Source organism: Aphelocoma coerulescens, chromosome 1A, assembly GCF_041296385.1.
Source record: "Aphelocoma coerulescens isolate FSJ_1873_10779 chromosome 1A, UR_Acoe_1.0, whole genome shotgun sequence".
Lineage (NCBI taxonomy): Eukaryota > Metazoa > Chordata > Aves > Passeriformes > Corvidae > Aphelocoma > Aphelocoma coerulescens.
The window spans coordinates 61,092,819-61,118,177 of record NC_091014.1 but is presented as its reverse complement, the minus strand read 5'-3'; the positions used below and the strand labels follow the sequence as shown (position 1 = coordinate 61,118,177).

At 40.8% G+C, this 25,359-nt stretch overlaps 1 protein-coding gene and 1 long non-coding RNA gene across 7 annotated transcripts; one reads left to right on the top strand and one right to left on the bottom strand.

Moving 5' to 3' along the window:
- Positions 1–669: 669 nt before the first annotated feature.
- On the bottom strand, positions 670–8,404 carry LOC138104734 (uncharacterized). Its single transcript, XR_011148244.1, has 3 exons — positions 8,093–8,404; positions 7,311–7,339; positions 670–1,456 (listed from the first exon to the last, which is right to left on the bottom strand). It is a non-coding gene; the product is annotated as an uncharacterized lncRNA (long non-coding RNA).
- A 168-nt stretch (positions 8,405–8,572) lies between these two features.
- AMN1 (antagonist of mitotic exit network 1 homolog) lies at positions 8,573–25,231 on the top strand. Of its 6 annotated transcripts, none has more exons than XM_069003088.1 (8): positions 8,573–13,714; positions 14,437–14,641; positions 16,718–16,850; positions 19,113–19,257; positions 19,617–19,834; positions 21,237–21,293; positions 22,158–22,297; positions 23,588–25,231. In XM_069003088.1, the coding sequence occupies exons 3-8, from the start codon at positions 16,809–16,811 to the stop codon at positions 23,871–23,873; spliced, it is 888 nt and encodes a 295-aa protein (XP_068859189.1). In that variant the 5' UTR covers positions 8,573–13,714; positions 14,437–14,641; positions 16,718–16,808; the 3' UTR covers positions 23,874–25,231. The 6 variants fall into 6 exon arrangements, with proteins under 6 accessions (XP_068859189.1, XP_068859192.1, XP_068859188.1 ...); XM_069003087.1 differs by lacking the exon at positions 8,573–13,714 and adding an exon at positions 14,099–14,159; XM_069003091.1 differs by lacking the exons at positions 8,573–13,714; positions 14,437–14,641 and adding an exon at positions 13,951–14,159 and having other exon boundaries at positions 22,186–22,297; positions 23,588–23,760.
- The last annotated feature ends 128 nt before the right edge of the window (positions 25,232–25,359 follow it).

Here is a 25,359-nt window from a genome sequence, read left to right as displayed (position 1 = left end):
GAAAATTATGATGAGGGAGAATGGGACCCCGATGAAACAAATTTTTAACTTGTTTTATTTATATATATTTTTTTTAATATATAATTAATACTTGCTACAGTGAAAAGCAGTTAATAGGGATGCCCATTGTACAACCTTTCATTCTAGCATATAACAGTGTGATCAAATAAAGTCCTTCTCAGGCAGAGAAAGAGGCTGAGCCCAGAAGAATCCACCCCTGAACTTGCAGTGAACTCAGTATGTCAGGAGATGGGTTCTTGGCACTAAATCAGTTCTGTGTGCTCATACGATGAAGTTCAGACACAATCAATAAAACTGATAGTTCTTCCCCACATTACAAGGTGTCAGTTGTTTGATTCAAGGTGACCCAGGCCCTACAGATCATGATTGAAAAGAAACTCCCCATTTTCCATTTTGAGCCATTGTTACTATATATAATAACTGTTAAAAAGCAATTAAAAAACTTAGAATAATAAAAGGACTAATTATAATCCCCAATAAACTCTGCTCTGCTAACTCAGTGGTTACAGCTCTATTGATTAATCTTGCAGAACTTCTTTCAGTGAAGGAGAATAATTTCACTTTAGTGGGTGAATAAAATGTCTAACTTCACCTACTATTTTTATTGTGCTCATAATGTGTGAAGTACATCCATTTAGAGACAAGCTGGCTATCAAATCAGATGCACTGTCCAAAATTAAGTTAAATATTTGAAGATTCCATCATGCAAGAAGGATGCACCTCACTCAAAAGAGAGAAGCAGTAATATGTTTTATTGAGGTAGAACCATGATTTTTGATGACGTTCAATGGCAAAGTTCTCTTTATTAATTACTGCATGGAGGAGACATACAAAGAAAAATTGAGTTAGAATGGCTCGTACAGGGACTGGAGGCATGAAGAGTAAGAAGGACCCTTCTGTTGAGCCACGAGGTGCAGAGTAGACCCCTTTGCTCCTTTCCAGAGCCTAGGTAAGCTGGATCCTGTCTTAGTCTGAGATTCAGTCAATGGTTCACTTCTAAAGAATTACCCACACCATAACACCTGAGCAGCTACATAGGTCAGTAATCCTTCACAGTATGAATTCAGCATGCTCTCAGACCCTTTGTGAGAAGCTGTCCTGGCTAAGGGGTCTCTCAAGTTCAAGGAGTAACCTCAGGCAGGTATCATTGCCATGCAGTCTCTGCTTCAACAAAGGGAGCTCAAAGCTTTGCACAGGCTGTCCGTGCCTGTAGTGACAGTGAAGTAGTTGGCTGCAAGTCAACAGCAAGAACAGGACAAATATCTTCTTTTGGCTCTGACATCTTGTTCTGTACTTTTGGTTATCTTGAACCTTTGGGTGTTGAAACCATGTTTTCATATTTTCAAAATGCCTTCACTCCCCTGTAGATGAGACAGGGGCTTTACAGCTTGCAAGTGCTCCCCAAGGACACGAGGCCTGTTTTTTCTTCATGAGTCTGAAACAAAGGACAGGTGAGGGTCAAGTGCGTCCATCACATTACCCCATCCCTGCAGGGTAAGCCCCAATATGGAGTGTGCTATATGATTGACAAAGTTTTCCTGCCTGACCATGCAGGAGCCACTCTGGCAGTCACACTCCCACCACCAGAGGCTTCCACTGCTGGGACTGAGGCCCCTTTGCAGCAGCAGCTCCAGTGACCCCATGGGTCCCCACCTGACTCCCCACACACCCCACACTCACATAGCCAGACAAGTTTTCCTTACTGGTTCAACTCCAGGTTGCCCATAGCAGAGCCTCAGATGTCTGGTTCCTTTAAGTGACTTAACTGTGGTGCAACAGCAATTGAGCAACAGCTTGAGCTGGTGCCTCCAAGAAGGGACCGCAAACAAAAGAATCCCTGGGCCTTTATATCACCATCTAAGCCTGTGATAGTCTGGGGTTTTGAGTCCTGGGCTCCTGGTGTGTCTCTGGGTGTCCAGTTACCCGTCTTTCCCACATGTCCCTGTGGTGCCCTTTTGTTGTGCAAAGGGTTGGAGACAGGTCACTTCTCACTGCCTGGGGCTCCCAGCACACAGAGCTCAACCTGCAGCTTGCAACCCAACCTACTTGCACTATGTGTATTCCTCAACATTTATGCTCTTGTAACTTAACAGTACAATATTTCTGGTAAATTTTAGACACAAAGCATTGTAACAGGTAATGTGGCTTTGCACAAGACAAAACTAGGCAGCAGAGAGAGCAAAGTGTGAGCATGTGTGTGGTTGGTTAAGAGTCATAAGACTAGACTTTTCTAAAATGAGGTTTACTCAATCTATGTTCAAGGAGAAGTAGCCTTTTTCCATTGGTTTTTTTGTGGTTAGTTTTTGTAAAATACATTTAGTTCTCTATTTAAATTTCTTTCCCCCCGCCACCACCAAAGAGGAAGACACTTGAAGAAAACCCAAGTTTCACTGTTATGTAACTATGCAGTTAAGAGGAAGCTTCTCCTTATTTAAGCTAAAATAGGTTAGGTAGTTCTTACAGATCTCACAGATGTCTAAGCAGCCAAAAGCATATGTTCTCTGACCTTCATCCTGAAATCTCTATCCTGTGGTTTCCTCCCATGACACACTTTCCTGTTGTCTCCTACCTAGTGCATGATTATTGACAACCATGTCCAAGCTGCTTTTCCTACAGCAACCATTAATTAAACATTCCATGAAGCTGTTTCTGCAAGCTTTTCTTTTGCTTTAAACAGAATATCCCAGAAATATTTGTATTAACAGAATACACATTTCTGTATGGCATGAACAGGCAGCATCATCCACCTTTCCCTCTTGCTGGTACATTACTTCTTCAGCAGCGTTAACAAGTTTGGTGCAAATTTCACAGAAGCAAATCAGTCTGGAAGTATGATTGATACAGAAGTTCTCTCAATTCCACAACATATGTCAGGTAATTGGATTTAAAAGGGGAAGGGCAAGGACGTGATAGCCAGGCTGACAGTTTCAAAGGGTTAAGCTTAAGCTAAAGAAATGCAAAGCAGAGAGCAGGGAGACAAGTGCAGAAATTCCTGATGGATGCTATCCTCAGAGAAGCAGTGAAGTTGAAAAAACATGTTTCTTTCCTTCACATGTGCAGCCAGTATTGGTCCATGCATACTGCTTGGTCAGCCAACAGAATCTGCCAGCCATTTCTTTGCAATCACTTAGAAACCCTAGGGTGTTTGGTGAAAGTTTGGTTTATGTTAATTTTAATTTTAATTAAAGGACAGAACTTTACGTGCGGGAATTTTCAAGCTTTGTCATCTTTGACAGTTTCCAAGCTAAGCAGAAAAAGCAGAGCAAAAACTTACTCATTGCAAAGATTTTGATTAAAATAACTCACCTGCAACCAATATCAAGTCCTCAAATTGCTCTTAGACATACTTTTTCCTGTTGCTCTACACCTGCATCTCTTAAAAGACCTGCATTAATCCAATTGCTCTCCACTTCCCTTACATATATACATGGTATGCCCTTTAAGTTTTACTTCATTTGAGAGCCTTTGCAGTGTGCCAAATATTCAATCACCTTTAACTTCTGCTTGAATAGTTCATAGCAGTAGCTCATGTTCTTTCCCAAAAGATGTTTATTTTGCACACAATGTGAGCAGTATCTCTTGCTTCTGTTTGAGACTTGTAAACCAGGCAGTAGATCTATATTTGCCTCACAAATAGTTTCTTTATTGCTGCCTGTTGTCATCCACAATCACCTGAGCAGCAGGGGCATCTTGTTCAGCTTAAGTTACCAGCCTGATAAACAACCATAAGCACTTACAGATCCTAACAGGCCTGGAAAAATTAGGAAGTGCCTCAGTTTAGCCCACAAAACTTTGTTCACTGCTCAGTACTGGGAACTTATGTCCACCAGCTGGGCCCATGACCCAAGCCACTTCCTGCAGCCAGGGAGAAGAGTATTTTGGGGAGCTGCCCCCCTTACACACTCCTGGGTGACATGCAATTAATAAAAGGAATGGAATATAACGATGCCTTATTTGTCCAAGTAAGGGAACAATGAGTTCAAAGAAGTAGATAGCAGAATGTATAAAGTAGACCCACAGGATGCTAAATGCAGCTGGACCCAGTGGATAAACAGATGATGAGGGATATAGCGCTTTTTGTGGCAGAGCCATGAAATAAGAAACAACAGCACTAAGAGAAATTTATGGCAAAATCATCTATAATGTCGGGGGCACTCGGTGATCACCAGACACCCCTTCAGATGACCCTCTAAGGACCATTAAAGGACTTCCAGTAAGGGGCAGATGCATACAAATTCGTTCTGGGCAAAGTGATGTGTATGTATCAGCCAGGAAATACACTGTAATCAATATGTATACTAATGATGGAATAAATACCCTGTTCTAAAGTTTCACGACACACCAGATTAGAGGAAATATCCTCCAGGTGTCCAGCGTGGTGCAGTAAAAACTGCTTGCTTTCTAATACTTCAAAATTGTGTTAGAAAGCCTCCTCCCTAGCCAATTTCAGTATCACACTGCAGCTCCAGCATTCTCATCACCACACAGAGGCAAGGAGAAATGTCAAGCAGCTCCAAGCTCTCACTGGACACCACAAATTTTCTATAGTTCATAGGTATTTATCTTCCCATGATATCCCTTCTCACGCTTGCCCCATTTACACAATTTAAATTTGTTCTCCTTTTACATTACAGTCAAAATCATTATTATTCTCAGTGGTAAAGCCCTATTTCCTACTCCCCTTGTTAGAATTCACAAGATTTGTGAGTGGTTGTAGAGACCAACTCACAATAGAGAGGTCCAAAGTAAATCTAAGCATTTACAATTCAGACTACCACTGAGATAATTATAGTTGTCATCTCACCATCATTTCAGAGGTAGCATCATTGACTAGACACAAAACAATCAATGGGCCTGTGAATTAGTGTGGGCTCATGGAAATGAAGTTAATTACTTATTCCTACCAGGACAAAGCAATTGAGTACTTGTACCTATTTTTTGTGAATTAACCTAACATAAGCACTTAAGGGAGACAGAGCATTTTAAGCAAGGCCTACAGCATGAGCCAGCCAAACAGTTGCAAAATAAAAGGAGATAAGAACTGCTGGAAAATGTCTGTTAAGAAGATGCACAAGGGTGATAAATGTTGATTGGACCATTATAAGGAGATTATGCAAAATACAGCTTGTGTGTAGGACCATTGGGGTGAGCAGAAAGGAGTTCAAGTGAAGTCCATCTCCCAAGTAGCAATAGGAAAATGAGTGAAAAGGAGCAAGAGAGAAAAGCTGCTCCAAGAGATTCAGCTCCATCTCCTCTAAAACATTTCACCACAGTGACACCCTGGCTGATCAGCTTCTGCCCCAGCAAAGCCTTTCCTCACGAGCCCTGCCCAGGATCCATCTCAGTGCCACATTTCTCTGTGCTGCTGGGCTTCTCCAGGCCAGCTTCAGCTCTTTGGCTTCCTGAACTATTCTTGCCCTAACTTGTCCATACCTGAAACTCTTAACAGTTAGCAATCCAGGGTTAAGTAACTCATTAGATTACTCTGTCTCTTTAGGTTAGGCCATTTCTGGAATAGTTAGAGACAAAACCTGGTTTTACTTCACCCACTACAGAATTCACTGTATCCCAGCACTGCCTGTGGTCTCCTACACCAATATCACCTCAGCTGCAGCTCTGAAATGAGGGCTGTGCAAACTACCTTCCCCTCACCTGCCCATTACCTGTGATTTGGGCCACCATCACTGACTTACAGTCACCCTTTGAAGGGACAAAAGCAGGACACAAGGTCTGCTCTCTATGTAGCAAGTCCAGTTTCAAGTGACAGAGTCCACTGATCAGACACAAACTACACTGGCTAAGAACATGAGACAATTTTCCTAAGAAAAATACTATGCTTGTTAGCATGAAAAGAGCATCTTACAATTCATACAGGCTAATGAACCAGAAAGCAGTAGCTGTTAGTGACTGCTAGGCAAAGAAACCTTCTGGCATCCAAGATAAGGTACATGCTATACCCTTGAACAGTATGTTCCTGGTGCTTACCAGTTTTACTGCTCTTAGTCATCTTGCAGCTTAGAGACCAACACAAGGCATTCTTTTAACCCTTCCTCTATTGTTTTCCCTCCTCCTTTCACAGACAAATGTTACATTCATAATCCATTCAGAGTAATTGCAATACTCTTACTACAAATCTCAGTTGGGAAGCCAAAGCAATGGACCTCTATGTGTGTTTATCTTCTCTAAGTTAATGTAAAATGGAGGATCTTTCAAAATGCCTGTGAACTGTCACTGTCTCTGGTAAATTGTTCTAGCAGTCTATTGCTATCTCTGTACAATTACATATTGCAACAATAAAAAAACAGGTACTCTTGGAAAAGACTTGACATTTTCAGGTTACATTTTTTTCACTCTTCACACCATGTGATAACTGCAATGAACTATCCATGGAAGTATCATGAATATTATTTTCAAAATAAAATTATGCAGTGAGACCACTCTTGTTGACCTCAGTGAACATAACTGAACATATTACACTTGCTGCATCACTCTGAAGAACTCAGGGTGGTTTTATATGGGGTAGTCCAAAAAAACTGAACTTACATGAGAAATTAGAATTTCCTTAATACATGCTATGGGCAAAAAGGCACTATGTAAACAATATATAGATAGTTAACAGTCACAAGATTTGTAGTCTAAAAAAATGGAAGCCATTCTGAAGGTTTCAAGCAGAGTATGACAGATGAATAAGATTTAATCTGTGGTATAATAAAAGTCTGCCAGTTGTAAATAAATAATCAACTGAAAATTACTTAGGGGTGTTTAAATGTCCCTTCTTTCCTAGGAGGCTATTTAGCCAGATGTCCTTATCTGTGTATCTTGTTCCAGGACATGAAAAGATTTCATCCTTTACAATGAAGCATTCCAGGCACCCTGTATATGTGATACATTTACTATGTCTGAGAACTGCAGTCTCCCACACTGGGATGTCTGTACGGATCCCTCATTATGGCTGTCATTCTGAAGCTCTGCAGCTGAGCTGGGCTGGCTAAAGCTTTCAAGACCCCACACAATACATGGGTTCAAAATCATGGAAAATGAAGCCCTCACTGAGTGAATCCCATCATCTCTTGTGCCTGAGGAACTAAGCCATCACTGTGTAAGTGAAAAAAAAGAAAAAAAAAAAAGCTGTCAAACAAGACAGAGTAGAAACTATAAAATTGTTTTACTACTATTTAAACTCTGACAATGTTTCTTTTTTTTTTTATACAGCTCAGTGACCTCCTGGCTCCTCTAAGCAGTAAACAGAGCTCTGAATTGCAAATCAAGTAAGATTTATGAGTACTTACTTCAGTATAGGTCCATCTGGTGTCAGAACCTGAAGGGAATCAAATACATTTAAGTAAACCTGATACATCACTGTGACAGTAACACTGCCATAACTAAACAAATAGTAAAAACTATAATGCAAAAGCAGTGTGTGTGTATATATATAGTCTCTAAAAAAAATTAAACCTTGGGCAAGAATTCATGCACAATCTATCCACTGACCCTAAATAAAGGGTATGCATGTTATGCATAAGTATCATAAGCAAAGATTGTTAAGATGCCACACCTGCAAAACACGGTCCTTGTTATTAGAAAAGTGCATCTTGAAGGATGTCTAAGAGAGAAAGGCACTGCCTGTTGGAATATCAACCAACCACTGAGTCACATAGATTTTGGACAAGGATTGCATAACAACAATTAGAAACAGCATGATCTTTGCATTCCAGAATGAACTAGTTATGCATGCGCCATTGTTTCACAACCAGGTATGCAGAATCCGTCTGGCATTCTTCAATGCTTTGCTTGCAAGTGTTATCTTGCTATCATTAAAGAAAACAAACGACAAATGCTTGTATAGGATCAAGTATCCAGCTCTTGAGGCCAGTCCTGAGCAGTGGGCCACCATTCCCTGGCCAACTCCCCCTAGTTTTATTGTTGAGCATGATGCCATATGGTGTGGAATATCCCCTGGGCCAGTCAGGATCAGCTGTCCCAGCTGTGCCCCTTCCCAACTCCTTGTTTTGTATCCAGATGTCAGCACAGGCTGCCAGTCGGATCAGATCATGATGATATTGCAATATACCTTTCCAGCTGTTTCGAGTTTTAAAATTACTATTCCAACATGCATTCTGGTACCTTGTTCCTTGCCAACATAATTCTCAGTCACATTAATACAGAGCAATAAAAAGATTTAGTACCACTACTAGCAAAATTTAGTAGTCAGAAAAATCTCCCTTGTTAAGCTAAGACAGGGAATAGTTAGAGCAGCAGTGCATGGGCTCGTGCTGCTAGATGTGCGGCCTTCTAGGATCATTGTCAAGGGACATCTAGGAAGCCTTGTGGAAGCTTGAGGTTGCCTAATGCTATTGGGGATAAACAGTTACAGGAGGCCTTGACTTCTAGCAAGGCTAGCGAGCTCTATCACTTCTCTTTGATTTAAGAGGCCCTTGGAGGTTTTGTTTCAGCTGACACTGATTAGGGTCTGGTCCCCCACTCAGCCTGAGGTCTATATAAGAGCTGGGCCTAAAACACACAGACTTTTTGAGGCATTTGGTGTGGGAAGGGCTGGTGCCTTATCTCATAGCAGAACACACTTCCTCTGCAGTGCTGAGGGTGTGCCACAAGCTGTTATCCTCAGCAGCTCTTGGAAAAACTTCCCCTGTAATGTTGGAGGTCTCAACCCCAACACACCTTCAGAAGGAGGGTGCTTGTGTGGAGCAGAGGGAGAGACGCACCTTTGGAAACGTTTCATTGAGCAAAGGAGCTGCAGGAGGATGTTAGTGTGCTGTGTATCATCAGAGGTTGTGAAAGAGACTGGATCTTCTCTGAGGCCCTACAGCTTCAGGAAACCGTAGTTATGTACTGAAGGAGGGCAGGCTGAGTCTATCTGTCAGGGTGGGATGTAAAAACTCTCAGGATGGTGAAAGCTGCATGCTTGTCATTCCTGCTGCTAGGACGAATGCTTATGCTCTGCCTGCACATTTGTAAGTACAAAATATGCTCAGTGCTGTGGTTGGAGAAAAGAGGCTGGGAGCTCTGCCAAGTGAACTGCCTGAGCCCTACAGGAGCACCAGAAGGAAGCACTGAGGGCTGCTTCCTTAATGCTGATCCCTCTGCTGTAGAGAAGGGGCCTGTCTGCTGACCTGTTGTCTGGGGGAACTTTGCTGCTTTTCGGGGATTCTGATTTATCATGGAGAGCCTGCAGAGGCCTCTCTGGCTCTCTGATTATTGATGCCTGCTGCTTTTTCATGTGGGCATCAAATGCTCTCTAATTACTGGACAGACCTGGATAGCATCAAATATGACAAATATAGCTCTGGAGTGATGGTGGAGGGCATAAGAGCCCATCTGGTGTATTCTCAGCCCCGCTGGCCAACGACAATGGGGTTTTGGTTTCTATGAATATGGTTTGCTCTGTGAGGCCTGAATATTGCTTGGAAGGGCTGGACTAAAGTGGGGGAGCATCCTTGCCAACAGGATGGTGAAGCTGGTAAGAAGAGCTTTAAAATAAGAATGACAAGGAAGAGAGGATGACAATCAAATGAAGATGTGATGGATGCGGTTATCAAGCAAATGATGAGGGCTTATGCAAACAGAGGGGAGTTTATCATCAACTTGGGTGTCACCCAAGTACATGCATATAAACACAAGGTTCAGAAAGGATTCCCTTGCTTTTTAAACTTTGAAACTAAGTTTCAAAGCTGTCTTAATAATTATCAAGTCGATTGATGTTACCCATACTGATGACCATGAACAAGTATTTTTTGCTCAGGCTCAAGGATTAACCTTAAGGGGCCTCCCCACTCAAGGGAGGAATCTCCACACACACTCCTACAAGTCCTCCCTGCTGGAAGACAGGACTATGCCTTTATAGCACAAAGTGACTGGCTGTTGCTAGGCTAGTCACTGCCATGCCAGCTTTATTTTTAAATAAGATGTTGTCGCTTGTTTGTTTTTCTCCTTCCGTAAGCATCTGTCTTTCACATCCTTGTCTGTGCCAGTCTTTGTCAGGAAACATCTATCTTTCACATCCCTGTGATGAGTTTAATTTAGGATTGTTGGTCAGGCTGATCTCAGCATCCTTCAACACTAAAAACTGTTTTTACTGGAAATGAACTCCATTGGAATGAAGTTCAGGATCTTGAAAGGAGGGAAGAAGACATAAGCCAGGACTGTTGTCCTGGACTTCAAGAGGGCACACTTCAGCATGTTCAGGGATCTACTTGATATGGTCCTGAAAAGGGAACAAGTCCAGAAGAGATGTTTTGGTTTTGATTGGTTGGATTTTTTTGTATCTCACAAGGAATTCACTTTCTACAAGCTCAAGAATGGCCCATTCTGGTGTGCAGGAGAACCTGCAAGGATGGCAGGAGGCTCTGCATGGATGTGCAAGGAGAGCTTGACTGAAGTCAACCATGAAAAAGAAGCATGCAAGAGGTGAACATAAGCACAGGTGACTCAGAAGGAATAGAGCCGTTGTCTAACTGTGCAAGGATGAGAGGAAAACCAAATCAATCTGGTAAAGGGATGTGAAAGACAATAAGAAATGCTTCTACAACAGAAAATGTGCACCCGCCCCTGAAAGTGACTGGGACATGGCAAAAAAGAACACTGCAGTGGGCCACCACAGAAGGTATTGTAAAGGAGAGGGATTTCAAGCAGAACTTAGGCAGAATTCAGTGGTAGGTTTTGGTCACAGAGAAGCATATGTTAGCATGAGGGATGGCTGAACCTGAGCATACAAGGTGTGCTGCCACTAAAAATGCAGTCTGTGTGTACTCTTTGTAAGGGCTTGTTCCCACGGGAATGTGTGAAAGTGTAATGCTTACAGCAGACCTAGTTTGTACCCTCTAGAACATTCAGTATTGTACAGCAGGAGATGGATGGATTTGTTTTACTTGGAAGAACGCTGTAAAGATGTGAGGAACAATGAAGCTATTGAACCTCACCACAGAACTCTACAGCAGTGGCTCCACCAGAGAGGACTGTCCAGGTCTGCAGCATTGCATGTTTCCCAGCATTGCATGAGACATGTAAGACTAACTTTTAAAAACACCTTTTTCTCTTAAGCAACTTGTGCTTTTTTTCCTTTTGAGATCTAACAGAACCAGAACTTCACACTACAAAGCAGACATAGAAAGATTGAGGTTCTCAACGCCTTATTTGCCTTAGTCTTTTATAACACAGTTTGGGTCGAAAGGGATCTTTAAAGGTCATCTAGTGCAACATCCATGCAATGAGCAGGCACATGTTTAACTAGATCAGGTTTCCATCGAGCTTGATCAGGTTTCTATCCAGCCCAGTACAGATATTTATATAGTGAGGTAGACTGGAAACAGCTTCAGCTTCTGAGTTCAAAGGATCAGGAGCACAAAGACAAGCTGGAGACCAGTCCCTTGTGTCAATACTAAGGTCATATCACTCAACAACTTCCTTAAGGACCTTGACAATGCGATATGCAAAGAGTGCATGCTCACAAGTTTGCAGATATTCAAAACTAGCAATAATGATTGATGTTCCTGATTGTTACCAAAAATGGGTAAAAATTTTAAAACCCTTTAACACCAATATAGTATTAAGAAGTAGGCATTCTTTATTCAATGCTGGATGCACAAGGGGATATCTCCTCTGTGAATGCTGAATAAAGAAAAGCTCCTGTTTATATACTGTATTTTACATGCATAGTCATTGATTTTCCCAAAATAAACATACAATGATAATAATTTCCCTGAAATCATAACATATTTTCCCTCTCCTTTATGCACATATTCTTCTGTCCTGGGGGTTTCTCAGGCAGTCTGTGGTGGTTGACCCCAAAGTGATACCTGACTGCCTGGTGAACTGGTAGAAGCTGGCACATGGGCTGGTTGTGCTCCAGTTCTTCTTCTTGCAGAATGGAAATTGTGCAGTTCCACAAGCCAGTGGCTTCTGAAGAATAAGCATTGTGTTACCCCACCACGTGCAGATGATTTTTCATCTGGCAACATGATGATGTCCCTCTGAACAGGGATAACTGACAGGTTGGAAAAATCAGCAGACAGGAACCTAATGAAGCTCAGCCAAGGCAAGTGCAGTTCACCTGTGGAGGAATAACCCCATGTACCAGTACAAGCTGAGGCCTCACTCTTTGCAGAGAGTCTATGTTCGAGCGTTTCCTGAGTCACTCTTTATAGCCTGGTGCTTTATCAGTAGTTTCTCACCATGTTCAGGCCGATGTGGCTGAAGTCCTTCCTGCAGCTGCCTGCAGTCAAACCAGTGTAAAAGCAGCATGTGTCTGCTCCTTGGGATAACCTGATGCTAGTTTGAGATACAGCATAGGTGTGTGAAGTTTGGCAGTTCATGAGCTGCTTCAGAAGCAGCTCCTGAGGTTAGACAGTTAAAGTCACTGGGCTAGTAATTATTCAATTTCTTCCAGCTGAGAAGCTACCCTCAGCACAAGACTACCCACTTCCAGATTCACTGACAGAGAAAGTGGTGAACTGAGTCTTGTGAAAAATAGGAAGAGAATTGGCTGCTTGTCGGCCAGGCCTGTGTGCTGTTTAGGTTTGTCACTCAGGCACACAGAATATGTCAGTACCACACAGTTTGCTACAGCTTTATCATGTCTCCTGATGCCAGGAAAGGGACCTCCAGGGAGGCCTGCCAAAGAAACCAGGAGCTTGTAATTCACACATGTGAATTAAAGTATTGACATGATTATAACTTAACAAAATAAAGACTTTAAATTCAGTATAGCAGAAGAGCTAAAAATGGGAAGAAAATTTAGTAAGCAAAACTGGTAAAACAGGAAGACAAGCAGCTGGATGTAATGTATACCTATACCCCTGTGCTGGGAAGAGATAAGGAAAACTGGCTGGTTTTGCATGAATAGGTTAAAAATATAGTAGCTTGATGCAATGTATACCTAACCACTTGCTTATTGAACACTAACCAAAAAAAGGAAATAAGGAAATGCAGTAAAAATGCTATGTAAACCCACTGAACTCTATATGGAACAGAGAAGCATTTCATAAAGCATGGGCTCTAATGCTTTCTCTCAGCTGGCTTAATAAATGTGTTTTTAACAGACAAAATTGTTTGTCTGTTGACCTTTGTTTCAATAACTGGCTCATGATGACTAAATAGCATTACAAGAATAAATATTTAATTATGTGCATGAGGTGTCCCAGCCAAATTGGTCACATACAAGCAATTTTTCTTTGGGGGGTTTTATAGCTTTTACCGCAAGTGTATGATTTTAATCATCCAATTACCTACTAATGCATATTTCTAATTATCCAGTCACAAAGTATATTTTACAGGCCTTGCAGCATCATCACACATCAGCATCCTTGTGGTTTATTTGTTTATCCAGATGTTTCAGCTGCTGACTTAACAAAGTTATCAGGCATCAGCAACAACCTGTGTTTCTCATAGATATGGCTCCTTCAGTTAATTTTGTGAAAACAGACGTTTCCTTCTGTTAGTCAATCACTTGGTCTTTTTAGTAGGGGTAGGTGGCAGGTCTTGGGTCTGAAGAGGATGATGCAGTGTTTATTTATTAATAATGCTGCGAACTTTTAAGGACTGTGTGGTCCCAATTTATATCACACCATCTAGGCAGAAATGTAAAAAGGGGGGAAAAAACCCAGAACCAAAGACAAAATTAATTGCAGGACGAAAGAGCTGGCAGACAGCAGCCTCTTATCGCTGCAGATGGATGGAGGTAATAGGAAACCCGCTGCTGTGGAATGACTCCGCTGAGAGCAGCAAGGAGGGAAAGGGCCCTTAAAACCATTGTGCCCCTTGCCTGAAGGTTCCCAACCTCCCCTGTACTTCTTCCAGGCTTGGCAGGACACTTTCTCCTAACTGTTAAGCTCTGGAAATGCAGAGTGACAGCCCCGGTTTTTTGCTGTGGGGTGTTCAGCGTTCCAAGCCGCTTCGGGAGGCGCTCCCCGAGCAACCCTGAGGCGCTCCAAGGCGGGCCGGGAGCGGGACTACATCTCCCGTCATCCCCCAGCGCCGCCGCCATCTCGGCACCGACCGCCGAGCCGGGCCGCCGTCCCCACATTCCCCGCTCCCCGCCGTGTTCCTCGGGCCCCGCCGCATTCCCCGCTCCCCGCCATGAGCTGGGACGGCGCCGGCGAGGAAGTCCGGCTCCTCCTGGACCTGTGAGTGCCGCCCCGACACGCTCCCGCCTGCCCGCCCTGCGAAAGGGGCCGGGCCGGAGAACGGGGAGGGGGACAGGGCTCGGCAGGCCTTTGGCGGCGGTGGCGGAGCGGGTGCAGCGAGTGTGGGTGCTGGCAGGGTTTGGCGGCGTTCAGGAGCTTCAGGAGAGGTGGCAGGGTTTGTCAGAGGTGCCCCATTGGGAGGAGTTACAGGACAGGTGACAGGGAATGACAGGGGTGACGAGGTTTGGCAGGGAGGTAACAGGATGATCCTTGACAGATCCGGATGTGGAGGAGCGGCTGAGGATCCCAGGCTTCACCCGCCCCCAGAGAATCCAGTGTATGGTGTTTTGCTTTGAGTTTTTCTTCATGTTCATACCGAAATCGGCTAGAGAACAAATTTTCTAACACAGTTCGAAGTATTAAAAAGCAGGCATTCTTTATTGCATAGCCGGAGACATCTGGAGGATTTTTCCTCTAAGCGGGTATGTCGTGACACTTTAAAACAAGATGTTTATTGACACTTTAAAACAAGATGTTTATTCCATCGTGCACATACATTTTCGTTAAAGTGTACTTCCTGGCTAATACATAAACATCACTTTCCTAGAACTAATTTGCATGCATCCACCTCCTATTAGAAGTCCTTTTATGGGCCTAGAGGGTCGTCTGAAGGGGTCTCTGGTGGTCACCAAGTGTCCCCAATGTTGCAAAAGATGACTTTGCCTTGAACTTCTCTTAGGGCATGCGCTCTTGCTTCTTGTTACATAACTTTGGCACAAAAGCCACTACATTCTTTGCTTATCCACTCGTTCCGGTTACATTTAGCATCCTGTGTGTCTACTTTTTTATTCTTTTAGCTAATTTGCTAGTTAGTCTTTTAATTTCTATCTTGCAGCTTCAAGGGGAACTGAAAATTTCTATTTTCTGCGTTGTCTGTCAATGTCAAATTCCTTTGTGTTCTGGAGGAAGTTAGAAGCAGCACAGGAATAAAATACTTCATTTGAAAGATAAAAGAAAAATAGCTAGCAAAGAGTACAGTTAGTCTTAGATTGTTATTCGCACCTTAAAGCACTGAAGATAAGATTGTAGTTGCCATGGTGTAGCCAATAAATGTTTTATAGTTTCCTATAAAGTAGAATTACTGTGAAAACCTTTATAATTTAAATGATTAATTGTTTAAACTGCAGATCAGTAATGTACTATGAGAATATCAACCAGCTTTTTGAAAAGAATGTGATTAATCTTAATAACCATTCAAGCTAAATTTAATATGCCGTGGTAAGAGGCAGTTCAATGTATCTGGAAGACTTGGCATAACTCACATTGATTTCCATGCATCTGCATTGGGTTTGGAGTACTTTCTGCAAATTTGAACTAAGTAGTTGGTCTAGACTGAGAGGCCTCTTGAAGCATGGCTGCACTAGTGAGACAGGCCCCTGCTTTCTGCTCCCCACGTTGCACAGATCCTGCCTGTGGGGAAGTTCACATCTGTGGTCTTTAGAGATGATAATAAATGGTGTGTTTATTGTCTTTGATAGGAATTTTTTTTTTTTAGAGGTAAACAACTATTCCTTATTTCTGCAGTCAAGTAAAGGAATGTTGTATACAGATAAGCTGTTTAATCTCAAAACAAAGAATGTGGATGGGGTAACCTATATATGCTGAGACAGAGCTTGGTACAGGTTTCTCTGTTGGTCAGTCAGCTGAGTTCATCCAGCAGTCACTGAGGTTCTGTGAAGGCATGGAACTCTTGCACATCTTCTCTGCAGGAATGAGTTAAAGGTGATCGTGGTGTGTGTGCTTAGGTTTAGGAGGGTCTCCACAGGCAGGGCCTGGGTTTAATTGCCCAGATTCTGCTTGAAATCAGTGTCCTCCATACAGTGTCTTCTGCAGTGACCTGCTAGAGGTGCTCCTCCTACACTGTGTTAACTTCACTGGGGTTATTTTAATGTGCTTCTACGCTGGAAATCTTGCTTCTTTCCTGCCTTAAGTATGTGCTACCCGTCAGATTATAAAGCATTAATATTTTGACCTTTCTATAGTTTTTAATTGGTGTGAGTTTAATTTCCTGCAGTTCGGTGGCGTTCTGATGCCAGACAAGGTTTTGTTGCCTGTAGGGATTCCAGAGCTGTGGTTATATGCTAAATTTAACTTGGCATAACTCCAGGCTGCTGCTGCCCCCTGCACTCAGCCACTTGTCCTAGCAGTGTTGTTTCTGTGTCCTCCGAGTTTTAGTCAAGGGGATTTTCATTCAGATCAGATGCTGAACAGCTCACACTGCAACTGAGAATTTCAGAGACAGCAAGAGGAGGGCACAGAAAAAAGTAGTTGAGGGGCTAATTTTGCCTTCAGTTTCTTGGGGAACACTTTCACAGAAGGATCAGCTGATTGACCCCAAAGGGCAACAGCTGAATCACTGGGAGCATGTAACAGCTGGAACTGATAAGGTCTGAGGGAACCATAGCTGGATGCAGAAGATGACATTTTATGGCTTGATTGTTCTAGTTCTAATATGTAATGCCTCTTTTTGACTGTACTGTAACTTCCCTTTGTTTCAGATGCGTTCAGTGTTTGACAAAGAACCTTTCCAGATACTCTGCAGATATTAAGTCGTTGCCACCCAATATAAAGGATAAACTGATTAAATTAATGAGTAGGCAAGGGCAAATAACTGATGCAAATATCAGTGAGGTAAGAACCCATTCAAAACTATACTGTCTGTTTCAGGAGGGGAAAGTAGCCTCTCTAGTGCACCAGTCTGTTCCTGAGTGTAGTGTGTTTCAAGAAGCTCATGCATAATTTATTTTATATATATTATATGAAGGATTCCAGCAACTTGTTAAAATTCTGTTGGTAGAATTCTATTGCCAGTAAGCACACCATCTCCATATAATTTATTTCAATTTTGATTCCTTGAAATATAATTATGCCAGAGCTAGAAATTGATAGTTCAGGTTCTCCCATCCCTTTTGCTTACGGTGTGTGTCAGTGTTTCAGTATGACACCAGTTAATGACTTTTCTTCAGCTGTAAATTCAGAGGCACATCTGTTCTGGTATCTGTTCACTGTTATCTTGTTCAGCCTCAAAGGGAGGCATGAGAATTGAGGGAAGCTAAAGGTTGGCCTTGGTGAAACAGAAAATGAATGACTCCTTGTGCATTCCTGCTTTGACCTGTAACTCAGAACAGACAAATATTATCAGTTTCTCAGAGTCAGAATGGTGAAGCCAAGACTAGAAGCAGAAGCACTGTGGAAAACTTACAAACAAAACAATTTAGCTTTAGATAAAATGATTTTGTGCTTATACAAAGTAAGTCTTTGAGTAAAAAAATCAAAGGCCTATGAATTTATCTTATTTTGGAAAATTTGACTGGACAAAATCTGGTTTAAGATATCTTTTCGGTAAGGAAAAATTTCAAAACATCCTAAGAGATTATATAATTAAAGCCATGTGATTGTGTGTGTATAAATGCACAGAATCCATTAGGAAATTTTTAGTCTGTAAATAAACTAGAAACCTTAATTTACAGACTTTTCTGCTGTCTCTTTCTAAAGTCTGATCTATATTTGTCTTCATTCAGCAGTTGATCAGTGCCTTCTCTTGGTGCCAATTTTCCATGTGACACTGGGAAATTCTGCTCTGGTTCTTTTTTCATGTGTTTTTCCTTTCTCTGTTCCTGCAATTTCTTGCAATTCCATCCTTAGTTGTCATCACTTTCCTTGGGCGTACTATACCTTAGCTTTCTTTGCTAGCAGTTTCCCATTTGTTTTTATACATGTCCTTCATGTCTTTTTTCTGTTTTTCAGGGTTTTTTAAAGGATTTTGCTTGAAGTTAAATTTCAGTTGAAATTCTTTTAATCTGAACCTTTGTATAAACTTCTCTTTAATCTCTTACCTCCCTATTCTTGTCCAAATTTGTGTTATCATGCATCTTTTTCCCCCTTATTCTGCTTTTTGCTTGGAGCAGCCATCCACATGCATGCCAAACTCCTTATTCTAAATCCCTTTTACCATAAAGTTTTATAAGGCCATTCAGCATGTGTCCACAGGATATAAACCTGTATTTTTAAATGTTTTTTTTTTGTGTGCTGCATCCAGACAACCCTTTGTCTATCAAAAAATGCTATATATTTGCAAAATAGTCCATTTTCCTTGTAGTATCTTTGCTATACCTTGTTAGAGTGAACAAGAGGAGAAATAGGCCCTTAACAAGCCTGTCAGCTGTGCTGTTATCTTTGCTAGTTTATGGAAATTTATGTTCCTGTCCTTGGGAGTTAAGGAAGGGAGTGACAAGCTGAAGGGAGTATATGGCTATTGTTACTAAAATCTGAGGCCTTCCACTGCTTTGGGTCCAACTTTCATAAATGTTCTCTTGGGAAAGATTTCACAAAAATTCCAATCTAGGTTTTGTGGGAGTGAAAGATCCCATTTGATGAGGATTTGGTACCTCCTCATGGTATGGTAACGAGAGTGCTTGTTTAAGAGCAAAAGAATGTATGTGGGGGTGAGGAAAACACTCTGGGGGGAAATATCTTTCAAATACCACTCTTATCTGTTATGCAGGTTTAAGTTTTGATCACAGTCAGTATTTATTTTTTTTTTCTGCACTGCAGATTTCTGCCCCCAGAGTTGTGCTAGCAAGTGTGAGGGTACTGTCCTGGTAGAAGCACTACTGCTAGCAAGTGAACCACCAAGATTGTATTTCCATTGTTTAAGTAGCAGGATTAATGTGTTCCTACTCTGCATGTCACAGAAACAGTTCATGATGTAGGAGCTGAGCTGTTGCACAAATAGACCATATTTTCTTTAGATTTGTTAGTTCCTCGGACTGGTGACCCCACCCTCTCTTGTGAAGTTCTGCATGATGTCTAATATTACAAGCATTTTATATAAAAATGCACGTGTTTGATGGCATAGCAGAGTTTGACTGAAATGGTGGGTTTTCATTACAGGTATTGCACCCTGCTGTGGAGTCTCTGGACCTCCGAGACTGTGATATTTCAGATAATGCATTATTGCAGCTTTATAACTGCAAGCAGCTGAAAAAAATCAACTTAAATTCTTGCAAGGAAAACAGATTTGGAATCACGTCAGAAGGTGTGTTATCTGTGCACAGATAACTGGGATCTTATTTCTGGCTTATTTTTCTTGTTAGATTGGAATAATTTGCAAAGAAAATATCTAGGGTAAATATTGCTTAAAAAAATGCCCCATGCCACCCCAATACTAATTAAAAGTCTCTTCAGTGGTGTAAATTACAGGCCTAGAGCACTAATTATCTTAGGAGAGAGCTATCAAGTTACTCTTCCGCTAGATATCTGGTAAAACTGTGCTATACTGAATATGTTTTCCACTTTATCTTAATTATTCCTTCCTCAAAACTTGTTCCAGAGCTTTTGGACATGGTGGTTATGTTAAAGAATGAATAATGCTGTCAAGTGTTGTTTCTTTGGCAGGAGTCATAGCACTGGCCTTATCCTGTCCTTACCTGCGTGAAGCGTCTTTCAAAAGGTGCTGTGATATAACTGACAGTGGAGTTCTTGCTCTTGCATTCAACTGCCAATTCCTACAAATAGTGAACCTGGGCAGCTGCTCAGGCATCATGGATGCATCTCTGCAGGCACTAGGAGAACATTGCAAATTTCTTCACAGTGTGGACTTCTCATCTACTCAGGTAGCTGTGGTGGTAATTGGCCCATTGACTTTTGTTTGTTTCTTTTTTAAGATTCTCATGACAAAGTTCAAAGGGGATCTTGTTATCTTTACTCTTGACAAGATTTAGAACCATAGTTTACTTCTAATTTCTCCCTCTTAAGGAAAAGGAAAGGTATATTTTGCTTATTGGTAACTGGAAAAATACACATTTTGGTATTACAGCATGTATGGTAAAGCAAAGACAGACTTTTGTTAGAATCTGCCTAGGGGTTTTTTTCAGTAACTTTACTTAGTGCAATCATTTTCTTTAAGTTGTAAAGTAATCCAAAATATTCCATTTAAAGAAAGTAGAATCTTGGACAGATTATTGCCTGCTTTTGGTTAGGACAAACTGATGTGGGTAATAATCTAGGATGTCAAACAATTCAAGCCCCTAGTAGAAGTAAACACTCCATAATTAAATGATTGTTTAAGAGTGACTGTGCTTTCTGAATGGCTTGTCAGAGTTTTGTTACAAAGTCAACACTGAAAGAATGACATTTTAAATGTCAGAAATGGCAGGGAAGAGGATTTAACAACAGTATTTAGCATGAGAAGGGGGAAATGAGCTGCAAAAGCAATCCTGTAACATATTTCGTAATTACAGTGAGATAATGTAGTGAGGGAAAGGTTTTTTGCAGTAAGTGTAGCATTCAATTGACACTGATGGTGAGTAATTATGTTGAATGTGAGTCCAGTACTGAGCATTCACAATGAAATGTCAGTTCTGGAAAACATGTAGGAGGTTCTTATTTTAGATACTATTCTTCTTTTGATTTTTCCAGAAGTAGGATGTCAAAAGAGTCTTAATATTTCATTTGGTAATTTTTATTTATTGCCATTTAACTCTTATTTCTCCAGACTTCCTTCATTGCTTTTTTATTTCCTTGGCTCTCTTCCTTTATAGAGAATAGCTGTTTCCCCTGTGTGTATTTTAAATGAGATAAAAGATTCTCGAGTGACTACTAGTTTACACTTTTTTTTCCTTTACTTTTCTGCTAGGATTACTTCTTTCCCCAAATTGGTCTAGGTAGAGCAGAAATGCTTTTTAAATCTATAAATTGAAAGTGCTGTGCTCTGACCATATTAGTGTACCCACTGTTAAATGAGACAAGGAAGCTGCAGAAATAGCAGTTACACAGTTGGAAACATCCTTGCAGAAAGCCAGGCTGGATCGCATGGCAGGAAAATGAAACAGTATTTAACAGAATGAAAAAAACCCACCTTGGATAATTTTCTCTACAAGTTTAGTTGGGAAGAAAATACTGTAGTGTTAAGTGTATTCATTGTTTGCAGGGAGTGAATAAATTAATATAATTTTCGCTTCCAAATAGCTGTGTTTGAAAAAACTGAGCTTTAATCCATTGTGGTTTTTTCTCCAGGTAACAGATGATGGCGTTGTAGCACTAGTGAGTGGAACTTGTTCAAAGAATTTAAAGGTAACTGACTTAACCTAATAAAAAAGGGATGAACAAAAGAAAATACCTGCATTTTAAAATTATGATTATTGTTATCAGCAGCATTACTTCTGAGGGAGGGTTTTTACTGACTTTCATTTCTGTCCTCTTTCAAGATCCTTGGAGATTATAAATTGGAAAGACTTTCCAATAAGAGACATTTTTTTATTTTTACCTTATGATCTCCAAAGTATATTTTACCAAATCCTAATTTCACTGGATTTGATGGTCTTCTTTCTGCATTTTTTCTTGTATGTTATATTTATTGATAGGTAAGGCAATTTAGAGGAGGGGAAAAAAGTTGGTAATAATCTGTTTATTTATTCTGCTTTTCATCTTTTCCTAGCATGTACAAGAGGTAGTAGTTGTACAGCTGCAGAGAAATGAAGAAAAGAGCAGGGTTTAGTCTAATCTTGAAGAAGTTCTTTGATTTCTTTTAGGAACCATGTAGGTAAATAGAAATACCAGGAGCTTCAGCAGAGGCTCATAAATCTTTCCTATTTTTGGAAACATCAGAATTTAGTTTGGGTTCTGTTCTCCTGGACAACCAATTGGTAGGAGAATGTCATAGGCAAAGTGATGGGACTCAAACACTATTCAGTCTCATTAAAGAGTTTTCTCAGATGTCTTAAATGGTACATGTGTGTTGGAAAACTCAGGTTTATGTTTTTAGTTTAGACTCTTCACAGAAAAGCTGTCTTATTTTTCCTTAGGGTATTTTCCTGGTCTGTACAGGACCACATATGAGGTCAATACACAGAGGTCATAATTCCTTCTGGTTGGGGGTCTCTGAAACTGGTTGGGCAAAGGAAAGCTTTGCCTCTAAAGTTCTCTGTGCTCTGACAGGCTGCTGCCATTCCTGTTTTCCTGACAGGAGATCCACATGGAGCGCTGTGTGAATCTGACGGATATCGCTGTAGAAGCCGTCCTTACTTGTTGTCCCAAGATACACATTTTTCTGTTCCACGGATGCCCACTGATAACAGGTAGGTCCAATCACACAGGGAGTAAGAAGATAATTACTTACTGATCATACCTTCTTGCTTTCTGAAAAAGCACACTAAGTAATCCCAAACAAATAATAACTTACTAGATAAAATAATCATCACGCACTGAGATTTTCAAAGCAAGGTGAGAGTTTTGCTTTGAGATAGGCAGCCTTCAGAGAGGGAATTTTTTTTTTGTTTGGAAGTTGGATTTTTTTTTCCCCTTCAGCATGCTGATGAAGACCCAAAGACTTCATAGAAATGTTAGCATCTTAAACACCTGCTCTATTCAAAAAATGTGGAACAGCATCCATTCAAGACACAGTGGAATGGAGTAGGACAGCCTGTGGATATTTTAACTTCTGTTGGTTGCTGATGCTTTACAGTTAGGTGATTGGAGAAAGTGAAACATAGATTTAAAAGAAACAAAGATTTTAGTTATAGGCTAGCTGTGTTGAAATTAGTTAGAATATGAAAGAATTTGAGCTCGGCTAGAGTTAATTAAAATAGTTAAGAGAGCTAGATTTGAAATGGTTTTTAAGATGTTAGTAATTGATTACTAAATAATTGATTATTTGTCATTTGTATGTTTGTTTAGCTGTGCTTAGAACGAGGAACAGAAACATTGATAAGCTGGTCTAGGGAACAAGGACAATCACCAATTTCCTCCCTCTGTGAGAGCCTATTCAAAAGTCACACAAGAGGAAATTTGGAGGTCACTGAAGTAATTAGGATTGTTAAAGTTCAGAAAGGTGGAAAAGGTCAAAACGAGGGAGATGAGCTTACTTCATTTATCTGGGACCACTGACCTAATTCGAGACCACCAACTCAATTTAGAGCACACACTAGGCATGCTTAATGACATTAAAGCTCATTTCCATACGAAGCGGAGAATGGGAGGGATCGTTGTTATAAATATGTATTTTGGATATTCATAACTTTTGTGGCTAAATAAACTCTATAACCATTTATACCTTGACACTGCATCTTAGGGAGCTATTCCACATAGCTGTCCAGTGCCAATAAAACATTCACTTTCTAACTCTAAACTGTTAGAGAGTTTTTGTCCATCTCAGCTGGGTGTCGATATTAGATCGCTGTTTCTATCTTGGTAAATCAAAAGAACCAAGAGGATTTGGATTACTGCAGATGTATCTGAAGTGTGATACTGTGATAGCAAGAGAAGCATAAATGCAGATGTATAATTCCTTTACTGTATTGTGTACCTAATTCCAAACACCACCTCTGTATTCTGAATGAGTAACAAGAAATTCCTTTGTTCTTTTTCAGATCGTTCCCGAGACGCTTTAGAGCAACTCATCATATCAAACAAAATCAAGCAACTAACATGGACTGTTTACTGATTATTTATCCTGTACATGTGAGTGTCAAGTTTACAGGTGGGAGAGCTCCTTCAGCAAACAAGTGTCTTGGAGAACTAGCTGGTGGCCTCTGTACCACCAGGTTGCATCCCTCCTGCTTCCCACTGGAGGTCTCCGTTGCCATTCCACTCCTTGCCTATGAGCCTGGGCTTCCCCATTGTCTCTCCTTGGAGCCCTGTCTGTCTTGGTATTGATCATACTTCATTAAGAGGAAGGTTAAATTATAATTAATATTATACGGACTATATTGCTCAGGCTTCCTGAAGTGCTGGATTTGGCTGCTACTTAGTATCCTTTAGCAATTTAGCTACATGTACAAACCCAGCTTAGGTAAGTCTGTGTTCTGAGTTTGTATTCTGGGATGGTACTTGCAACTAAAAGTACTGAGCCCAAATATAACATTGACACAAAGAAGTGTCTGTAAAGTTGGGCGTTTCATCTAACAAAAATCAACAGACAGAACTGGTGAATGGAGGTGGCATTAACAGCAATACAAAGGTACTTTCAGTAGTAACAAAGAATCTCCTTTCACCATGTGCTTTTGCTAGGACTGGAATAAAAAAGGTAGGTACCTTTCTGCTGGTGTTACTGATGCTGCAGATTTCTGTTCTTGTTTACCATCAAATACTTGCTGGATTTTTACACATCCAAAATTACAGCCTGTGAATGTGTAAACATAAACCTGCTTTGGAATTGTTATGGTTACTTTACAAATTTCAGAGTAGTACCTATGACTAAGAAAAGGATTTTATATATGGGCAAATATTAATTTGCTCTGGCTTTTGCCTGTGTTTCTACATGAAAATCCTTTTAGGGAACAAAACACTGGTACTCTCATAAGCATATCTGTGAATGAAATAGGACCAAATGTAGTATCTGAGCACATAAATCTCAGGATGGTAGAGTGTACGTTTTGCTGTATGCAGTTCTTTATATATCCAGTGGCCCTCAGAAGCTGAAAAAAATCAATGAATTTATTGTTCAATTATAGTCAAATCAAAAAATAATTTTTGAATGGTAGAATGAGTTTATTACATGATGGAGCAGTGCTCTCATCACAATTGTAAGTCATTTTCCTTGGCTTTCTTGAACCAGCATAACCTCTAGTGAGAATTCTATGATTTCTGCATTAAGCTCCTTAATGCCAGCCATTTTAGCTTTGTAAGGGCATGGAGCACACTGGGTTCATCCTCTGGATCTGGAAGTAGAAGAGTTTAGCTAGGGTGGTCTGACATGGATTTGATGACATTTGGAAACCTAAAGAGTTTGGTCAACCATAAGGAATATGTTTACCATGTAACTCTTGTCATAACCACACTAAAGTATGGCAGAAATAAAGCAGTCTTATATTAATCTATTTAAAGTTCAGGTCTAATTGCATGGAAGGTATTTTTTGTTGCCAATATTAAAGGATATTATGATGTCTGACAATAATCTTGGTTCTTCTGTTGATTACATGGTTTATGAAAGTGCAAGTCAATTTGGAAAAGTTGTTCGGGTGTAAGTAAAAGCATATTTTTCAAGACCAGTGCCTAAATCCCTTACTCTTGGTGCATGTGATGAATGTGTTCCTATGGTCCCTGTGGGTGTAACTGCACCAGTACAAACCATTCTTGCAAGGAGGACCTGATTTTGCTCCAGTAGCCACAAGCATCTGACAGCTGTCACTGCAGCAAATCT

Bases quoted from the DNA above. Each gene is read 5' to 3' on its own strand.
- AMN1 (XM_069003088.1), top strand. From the start codon at position 16,809: ATGAGTAGGCAAGGGCAAATAACTGATGCAAATATCAGTGAG. The intron at 19,258-19,616 runs GTGTGTTATCTG...TTTCTTTGGCAG, and splicing joins ATTTGGAATCACGTCAGAAG to GAGTCATAGCACTGGCCTTA. The intron at 19,835-21,236 runs GTAGCTGTGGTG...TTTTTTCTCCAG, and splicing joins TGGACTTCTCATCTACTCAG to GTAACAGATGATGGCGTTGT.